This window comes from Haliotis rubra, unplaced genomic scaffold, assembly GCF_003918875.1.
Source record: "Haliotis rubra isolate DU_JTF1 unplaced genomic scaffold, ASM391887v1 Scf1480, whole genome shotgun sequence".
In the NCBI taxonomy this organism is placed as follows: domain Eukaryota; kingdom Metazoa; phylum Mollusca; class Gastropoda; order Lepetellida; family Haliotidae; genus Haliotis; species Haliotis rubra.
The window spans coordinates 91869-101905 of NW_025765426.1; the positions used below are offsets into that span (position 1 = coordinate 91869).

A 10037-nucleotide genomic window follows, 5' to 3' on the forward strand; every position below is an offset into this window, starting at 1 on the left:
GATAAGAGAAGGTAGATATGTCGTTGCTTTAGAAAGATAAACACGCACACCCAGTTCTAGTTAGACAGAAATCAGCATATATATATTTCAAGCAGCTCAGTGCATGACTCAGTGAAGATTTTAGCTGGTGTTTATGTATTTGACGAACTCATCGAGAAGCATGATGAAGATATTGGCTTTTCACTTGCTCTGTCTTGGAATAGTCCATGGAAGGAAGAATGTTTTATTTCTGGTTTCGGATGATATGAGACCAAACCTTGGTGCCTACGAAGGACCAGATTTTCCATCTCCTGTTCATCCGAAGATGCACACCCCAAAATTTCGATGCGCTTGCTGCCAGATCCCTGTTACTCAAGCGAGCTTATGTCTCAGTGGCTTTATGCAATCCGAGCAGGACGGCCGTCCTCACCAGCAGGCGCCCTGACACAAGCCACATCTGGCAAAACGAACTGTACTTCCGTCAGTATGGGGGTAATTTTACAACACTACCCCAGTATTTTAAACAAAACGGTTATAGAACCATTGGAATGGGGAAAGTATTTCATCCAGGAATAAAGTCCGGAGGTGACGATCCTGTTTCATGGACAGATCCCTACACCCATGCTCCTGATGATTACATCAAAGTTGACAACGTCCTTATAGAAGCAGTCTCAGAGGAAAGAGCTAAAGCCCGACCACTTCAAGATCAACTTCTGGCCGAGTATGCCATCCAGGCGCTTAAGCAGGTGGCCCCTAAAGCTAAATCAGGTGAGCAACCGTTCTTTCTTGCTGTGGGAGTTCCGTAAACCCCATGTAACCTGGAACTTCCTGCCCGCTTTAAGGAGTACTACCCTCTGGAAAGTCTGAGTCTGCCACCAAATTACTATGCTCCTGTAGGAATGCCAGCCATAGCTTGGCACAATTTCGTTAATCTGACTAGGTATAAAGATATGCAGCCCTACAACGTGACCCACACTGGTCATATTAACTTTACATTTCCCGACCAAATCACTCTTGAGATGCGACAAGCCTACTACAGCTGCATAAGCTACATAGACTATGAACTTGGAAGGGTCATTGCAGAGCTGGATAACCAGGGTCTGACCAATAATACAATAATATCCTTCTGGGGTGACCATGGATGGCAGTTGGGGGAACATTCTGAATGGCAAAAGGAAACTAATTTTGAAGATGCTACCCACGCTCCTATGATGATTCATGTTCCTGGAGTTACTGATCATGGTGTTGTCACTGAGAAACTTACAGAATACGTTGATCTGTATCCTACACTCGTTGAAGCTGCAGGACTTCCAAAACTCGACATGTGTCCACCAAACTCTCAAAATGTCAGTCTGTGTACAGAGGGTACAAGTATGGTGCCACTTATGACGAATCCTACAACGGACGATTGGAAAACTGCAGCATTCTCAGAGTATGCCAAGAAAAGCAATGTTATCGACGGTGACGCAGTTATGGGATTCAGCATGAGAACTGAAGAGTATCGATACACAGAGTGGATCAACTTCAAGGCCATGCCTCTGTATAAACCGATGTGGGACGAGCTGCAGGGGAGTTGAACTCTATGATCACATGAAAGACCCAGAGGAGAACTATAACCGAGCAGATGACCCATCCTACAAAGACGTCAGGGTCGAATTGTCAAGGAACCTGAGGCTGGGCTGGCGTGGAGCTCTTCCTAATAGACGCGTCTGAGGTCAACACGGCCTGTAACTTGCGCTGTTAAAAAACTTCTCGAAATATAAATGTTCACTTTGCTCAGATGTCTTTTGATCATTGTTTTCCCATTAAGACTTAGGTGTGAATGGATCTTGATGTACATATAACAGAGACAACATCACGGTCAAAACGTTTTGGGAGATGAACAGATAGGTTAATGGAGTGATGACCTAAATCAGTTGGTTTAGTTACATTCATAGGTGTTTTGGGGTTGATTGTTAAGAGCCGCACTCAGCAATATTCCAGCTATGTGGTTTGGGTCTGTAAATAATCCAGTCTGGACCAGACAATCCAGTGATCCACAGTATGAGCATCATCCTACCCAAGTGGGATACGATGACACGAGTCAACCAAGTCAGCGAGCCTGACCATCGGATCCCGTTAGTCGCCTCTTACGACAAGCGTGGGTTTCTCAAGACCAATTCTACCCCGGATCTACACTGGTTTACAAGGAAACGTGTTCAGTGTTGGACTCGTTTGATTCGTTACTTGTATTGTGCCCTTTGTTGTTGCATGTGGTGTTCACGTAAGCTGGTATGTGTGGGCACGATAGAAGGAAACAGTGGGGTTTAATTTCAATCAGTTAGAATGCATGTTTCCATCTGACTAATGATCAAACGTTCAATGTAATGCAAACATTTTGCATTGTGCACATTCAAATTTAGTAGAATCGTGGCTCGATGTATTGAAACTTTTGGGACCTGGAAATAACGTAAAGTTTCGAAAAACTAAATTTCGTATTATAAGAAATTATTTCCAACATTAAAGTAAAAGGCATACGTAAATTTCAGTGCCAAGATTCACTGCTTACTGCGGACAGGTTCAGTTCACCCACTGAGTTTAACAAGAATGATTAAAATCAGAGCTCACTCACTAAGTGTATCATCACAACTCACTCTTAACCTGTTTTATCACAGATCACTCAAGTTACCATGACAGTTTACGAAGGATCTGAGGTGATGTGAAATGGGGTTTAACGTTGTACTTGAGAATATTTCGCTGATATGACGGCGTGCATGCGTGTGTATGTGTGGCTGCTTCTACTAGTCCAGACATATGCCGGTTTTATAGTGCTAGCCCACTGAGATATCATGCCGCAGCTAAGCTCAAACCCCACTCAAACACATTATACTGACTCCGAGCCGACCACTTTTTGTTGTACCCATTATTGCCAAGTGCCAGGCAGGGAGCAACAAGTACCATATTTTAAGGTCTTTTTGTATGCCGCAGCCGGGGATCGAACCCGCAATCTTCCGCTCTCCGGGCGGACGCTCTATCCACAACACCACGGAGGCGGCACAGTTCACGAAGTATCTAAGGATACCATCACAGCTTAGTGAGTTTAACAGTTATATTAAAACTCAATGAGTAAATTATTACACTCGCCAAGTATATCACTCACTAACTGTATCGGGGCGATAGGGTAGACTAGTGGTTTAAGCGTCCGTTCAACTCACTGAAGCCCCGGTTCGAGTCCCCTTATGGGTACATTCCTGGTGTTCACCGCCGTGTTATTGCTGGAATATTGCTAAAAGGAGCGTAAGGACATACTTACTCAATGACTGTTTCGTCCGAATTAGCTTACTAAGTCACAGCTAAGTGACTGAGTCATTAAGTCACAGCTGTAATGTGTCTCATCACAGATCACTCAAGTAGATCATTACAGCTCACGAAGTAAACATCACATCTCACTTACTCGGCAAGTACATGATCACATCTCACGAAGCCTATCTTCTTAGTTCACCCACCAAATTTATCATGACTGCTAACTCTCACTGAGTATACCATTTCATATATCGCACTAACTCCCAAAGTGAGTGAGGTGAGTGAGTGAGTTAATATTTAACGTCACATCGGCAATATTTCAGCCATATCGTGACGACTAACTCCCTATGTAAATCGTCTACACACAGTCATCAATTTTGTCATCTAACATCACGCACTAAATGTCTCCTGAGAACCACGAGGAGCACAAATGGGCATAAGTGTTCTTGTATAGGTACAGGCAGGTCTCACTCGGAATCAATATGTTTCAGAATATATTTCATTTAAACATCTGTTGTAGGAATTATTCTACCACAGAGAGTAGACCACGCTTTAATTTTGGGCAGTTGGGTGTTGTCACAGTCAAAGCTGTTCATTTCGGACCTTACCCTAAAGGAACATACACTATCCCTCCCAAAAACTTTGTTTTGTAGTTTTAAAAGTCTATTAAGTACCTATTGTGTTCGAACAATCGTCATAATATGTATCAAAAGGGTTGATAACAAGATTTTACACAAGTTTCCACCTGTGAAAAATGGATTTTACCTGAAAATGTAGAGTTTGATGAGATTTCTTACAAGGATTAATGACTCATCGCCACAACTCAAAAGAAATCATCTTGAGCGTACAAATTGTGCAGGTAAGAGCATGCAGTGTTTGGCTACAAAAAGCCAAATCACTTTCGGAAATTGGCATTCGTTTTGAAGGAGTTTAAAGGCCAAATCATTATGCCACGTCTTGACACTGCGACACGGAACATCGCAATTGGACGAATGCATGCTAGAGTGTCCCAATATCTGTTGCCAGGCATCTGAATCTTAGACAGAGCTCGACATCACGGGTTGCAGCTCATTACAGGCCTAGCAAATGACCGTCCCCGTACAGGAAGACCTCGAATCACCACTGAAACCTAAGATTGGTACATCCGGGTACTACATTTGCGTGATTGTACGTGATCGTCACCATCACGCTCACGTCTTCATTGGCGTAACAACGTGACTGCCTGGAACCTACGAAACTGATGAATCCAGGTTCCCACTGCAGAGACGTGACGGACGAAGCATGGTCTACAGACGGGTCCATGAACGTTATGCTCCAGCTGAAGTGGACAGATTTTGTGGTAAAAGCGTTAGCGTGTAGGTGGGAATGTCCTACACCACTCGTACCAATCTGATCCACGTCGGGGGGAACCTGGAGGCTGTGTGTTACAAAGGCACTATCCTGCAGCCACACCTCCTGCCAGCAATTGGCGTCCGGCGTGAGTTGTTCCACTTGACAACGCCAGGCTGCACACTGCACGTGTCACAATGGACATTCTCGCCGCTAACATTGTTAACGTGCTCCCCTGGTCGTTTCGTTCTCCAGATTCCCCACATGGGTACAATGCCATTGTGTGAAGCCCATATCTGGTGTTCCACACGTGATGTTGCTGGAATATTGCTAAAAGCGGCGTAAAAGCAAACTCAGTCAGTCGTTCCCCGGATCTTAATCCAATAGAGCGCCTTTGGGATGAACTTGATCGTCATTTCCGTCAGCTAACTGCAGGCAGTTGTACAGCGTCTGATCGAGTCTATGACAAGGCGTGTGAGATCTTTTATTCGTGCATTTGGTGGGCACAACAGGTATTGAAACTTCTTTGAAGGTTGAAAGGAACTTGTGAATGGTTTATCTAAATTATCCACTCTGTTGTATAGACATTTCAAACTGATGTAAAATAATGTACTAAAGTCTGATGCCACTAGGAAAGCCTGGATGACAGGAGTCATCTGTACTGAATGGTTGAACAGATTCAACAGAATGATGAGAAGAGCTAATCGGCATGTCTCGTTATTGCTGGACAATGTCCCTAGTCGTGTAATCCAGATGGATTAACCCAATGTGACAATACACTTCCTGCCACCTACAACAAGTCACCTGCAGCCACTAAACACTGGGATTAACGGTACAGTTAATGCTGAAATGGTCACCGGAAAATAACTGAACAAAGAACTTGCTGTAAAATGTCATTTTTATTTGTGCATTCACTGGGGCAGTAGTTTATCATCTACATGATAAACAATACATATAAATAAAGTTCATAGCTGTATTTAAATAAAATAACATACAATACATAATATAATATAATTTTACATGTTTTACATACATAGTTCATAGCACTAGACCATTACCGAACCAAGAATCACAAGCTTAAGAACTTCACAGAATAGGACGCATTGTCTAAATTACTGTATCAATATCAGGTCGTTTCTTGCAAGCTTGAACTTCAATGTGTCCAATCGTCGCTCAAAATCTGGGGGGCGCCCGTGAAGACCCACCTCCTCGTGGTGGGTGCTTGGTAACGCTAAGAGCTCTTCGACCCCCCGTTGTGGACCCTGTTTGCCGTGGGTTGCGCCCCTGTGTCGGTGGAGGACGGGATTCTGGTGGTTGAGGGCACTGGTTCCAGGAACAATGTTCCTTTGCCCAACACAACACTTCGTCCCTGACTTCACCCAGACGGGTGGTTGAATAGGCCCGGTTCAACCAATCGGCTGGTCATGCTAAGCCCTGTACATGTACCTTTTGCTGCAACATTTTAGACATTTTTCCAAATTTTTGAGTCCTATGTGCAGAAGGCAGTGGCTCATGGGCCAATCCGGTGGAATAATTGCTTGTTGATTATCCTGCTTGAGTATATCATCCGGGTATCCTTGGTGCTGCAAGTCGGAGGCTCACTTGTGATTAGCATTGTCCTTGTGATACTCCGTGCTGGGTGGGGAGCCCGGATGGTGAATCAAAATAAACTTACCATGGATAATAAAAAAACCACCAAAAAAACCAAACGTCCACTCGAAAATGATGATGAGCAGAGACCATCCAAACCTGCAGAAAATTGGCCACGTTTCCTGGTTCCCGACACTGTAGACGAGACACCACTAAAGCTGAATCCTTTTGTGATTTCTAAGGGCATATATTGCATCGCAGGGGAAGTGAAGAACATAAAACGCTTGCGTTCGGGATCTTTATTGATCGAATGCATTACGAAGCAACAAGCCACCAACCTGATGACTACAGATATATTTGCTGGAATCCATGTTTCCGTTACTCCGCACAGAACACTGAACACCAGCAAAGGAATTATAAGAGATAGAGATCGTTTGTTGGCCGAAATGTCAGAACTGGACATCGTATCCGAAATGAAAGATCAGGGAGTGACTTTTGTCAAGCGATTCACCACCCGCAAGAACAATGTCGTAATTCCGACTAACACGTACCTCTTTTCGTTCTCTTCACCAAATCCTCCAAAGTCTGTCAAGGTTGGTTACTGTAATATCTCAGTTGATGTTTACATCCCAAATCCCTTGCGATGTTTCAGATGCCAAATATATGGCCAAGGTGTCAATACTTGCACAAAGCCTATAACATGTGCTCACTGTAGCGAAACTTCACATGTAACTGAAGATTGTGATAGTACCTTTAAAAAAATGCACAAATTGTTCAGGTAATCATTCATCCTTTTCTAAAGACTGCACAATCTGGAAAAAACAAAAGGAAATAAACAAGGTTAAATTTACTCAAAACATTAGCTTCGCTGATGCTGAAAAGCTTGTTGAATCAACAGTACCAAATGATTCATATGCATCAGTTGTCAGGACACCCTCCGAAAGCTTGTCAAAAGTAAATTCGCCAGTATCCAGTATTTCCATAGAGTGTCAAACAGACTTGACTTGGGTTACCAACGACAGCCCTCAACGTCTGACGCTTGAACAGTCTAGTCAGACTTCCGAGTCGACACAAACTAAAGTTCAGGATGAAGCACAATTAATGTCTCAGCCCAGTCAGAACACTCGATCTGAAATAATTTCAAAGACAGTGGTCAAAACTACAGACAAACCTAGGACGGAAAGTGTGAAAAAAAACCTCCAAGGGTTCTGAAAACCGTATAAAATTATCTAATAAATATGGTTCACTCGAGGAAATGGATGTGTCAGAAAGCATCCATCCCAGGGCACATAGCTCGTCGCCCTCGAAGAAAGTGAGGGGTAGGTCCCCTATCAATCCACCTAAAAGATAGGTCATTTTACTAATATCGTGCAGTGGAATTGTAGAGGTCTGAGGACTAATTTTAATGAACTACAGCTATTTGTCCAGGATTTACGCCATCAGCATTCTGTCTACAAGAAACGCATCTGAAACAGAGGGATAATTTTACTTTACGCCAGCCTATCATCATTATTCTCCTCTGGGTGATAGAGCCACTTGAGGATCTTCTATCTTTATACGGCAGGATGTTATTCACAGCCCTGTTACACTTAAACTAATCTCCAAGCTGTTGCAGTGCGACTTACTCTGGGTGTAGCATTTACATTATGCTCTGTATATATTCCGCCTTCATGGGCACTTCAGCAGACTGACCTACAGTCACTGTATGATCAACTCCCGAAGCCCTGTGTTATTACGGGTGACCTAAATGGTGACCTAGATTTGTCTCTTGCAGACTCTAACCTCCTAAATGAATTTGATTGGTCTGTCCATAGTGACCTCTGTGGAAGTGACCACTTACCAACTGTTCTTACAGAAATACCTACATCTGATTCTCCATCATATACAAAATGGCCCTTATTTCAAACTATATGTAAATCGAAATTACGACCTGAATGCTTCAGTGACGTACCTGATCCCATTCAGATTTTTGCTTACGTTTTATGGGAAATAGCTGATGAGTGTATACCGAAATCCTCTACAACTCCACACGTACGGAAACCATGGTTTAATACAGATTGTAGACAAGCCAGAAAAGCAGAGGAAAAGGCAGAACATTATTTCCGCCATCATCCAACTGTCGATAATGAAAATAAATTTAAAATACTCAATGCGAAGGCCCGTCGTACCTTCAAACAAAACAAACGGCAATCTTGGAGGAAATATGTCTCCAAAATTAATTCACGCACACCCATGTCTAAGGTGTGGAACATGATTCAGAGAATCAAAGGCAAAGGTTCAAAATCTGCTGTTCACCATCTTAAAGATGGTGATAATTTAATTACTGACAAGTCTAAAATTGCAAATATAATTGGCGAAACTCTTGCCAAAAATTCTTCATCGGCAAATTATTTCCCTGACTTTCAGAGATATCAGAAACAACAGGAAAAGACAAAACTTAATTTCGAATCACATAACGGTGAAGATTATAATGAAGTGTTTTCATTACATGAGCTACATACTGCTCTTAAGCAAGCTCATGACACTGCAGCGGGTGATGACAATATACATTACACAGGACAGGACCAAAACCCGGATAGTAAACCATTGAAAAATACACGTAAATACAGTAGGAAATACATGCCATGACCGGATTTACGTATGTTTTCAGATATTTCTTCGGGCATATATTTCATATGAATCTATACCTTTGAAACATATGCTCATCGTACATTTTCGTAGGCACAAGCACCTCGTTCATGTATGCCCTGACCGGATTGTCAATAAGTTCCAAACATGAACTGCAAAACAGATACCCCGGTAAATACATGACCATACAGTATTTTCAATGCATTCCTTTGAATTTCAATGGGTGCTGAAATTTCCGATTTCGTTCTAAGTTTACTCGGGTTGGAAACATGTGAATTTACTTAGGTGGGGAAACACATGTAAATTTTCAAATTTGCACCTTAGATATTTATGTATCATACCAGATTCAAGGGGTATGTATATGAACGGTTCATACACCTTCATGTTACCCGTCCTCAAGCAAGATGTTCATATGTTTCCATCATGTGAATTACTTGGTTCATGTAATTTCATTTTCACACATTTTAGGACGTTTGAAATCAACGTTCACACGACCTCAATATTCTTATCACCAAAAGAGCCTGACAAAGAAAGCAGTATTACGCAAGCTAACACGCCTTATAAGGCCGCACTCGCTCTTACTACCAGTATCAGTAACGCCTTGTCTGTGGTGTTGGCAAATCTTGTGAGGTACATGTTTCGAGGGATTAAAAGGTTCAGTGGTGAACAAAGGGCGATGCGTTGCCCCCTTGTCCTCGCAAGTGTCCCAAGCTGTCCCAATAAAATAGCACTTTATCTCTCTTGGATCACAGCCAAATACACCACACGTACCAACTCGTAATTTCTTAAGTCTGTTCAGCTCGCGCATCACTACTGTAACGTTCTTTTGACAGTACATAATTGGAATATTATTGCACTGCATGTGACCTTCCTTAATAGTCTCACAGTGCCTGAACAATGTTATTTCTCATTCGCTCAGCCTTTGCTGTAATAACGCCATACATAAACTTTAGAGTTGTCCACATTTGTTTCACTAACGCAAAAATATATGATAACAAACAATGCCATATCAAATTATATATTCTGTGAGACATGAAATGGAAAATTGTTTTTATCGTGTAGCGATTATGACAGGATAGCACAGGCGGGTGCGTTCTCTGAGTATATCATAGGCATGTTGGATCTCCGTGCCTTTTGAGAAATTCGTCTTGATTGTCCTGTTTAAATTGACGATCCATAAACTCAGATTGCGAGTAAATATCACGTAAGTAATTGTGATGTCGCATTGC

The 10037-nt window shown here is 42.4% G+C and overlaps 1 protein-coding gene across 1 annotated transcript; it reads left to right on the plus strand.

Annotated features, from left to right (window-relative positions):
* Positions 1 to 527: 527 nt before the first annotated feature.
* LOC124269854 (iduronate 2-sulfatase-like) lies at positions 528 to 1556 on the plus strand. The gene is made up of 2 exons (XM_046704902.1): positions 528 to 747; positions 877 to 1556. The coding sequence occupies exons 1-2, from the start codon at positions 528 to 530 to the stop codon at positions 1554 to 1556; spliced, it is 900 nt and encodes a 299-aa protein (XP_046560858.1).
* The last annotated feature ends 8481 nt before the right edge of the window (positions 1557 to 10037 follow it).

Excerpts from the sequence above, each read along its gene's own strand:
- LOC124269854 (XM_046704902.1), top strand. The coding sequence starts at position 528 with ATGGGGAAAGTATTTCATCCAGGAATAAAGTCCGGAGGTGACGATCCT. Across the intron at positions 748-876 it reads GGCCCCTAAAGCTAAATCAG|GAATGCCAGCCATAGCTTGG; the intron begins GTGAGCAACCGT and ends ATGCTCCTGTAG.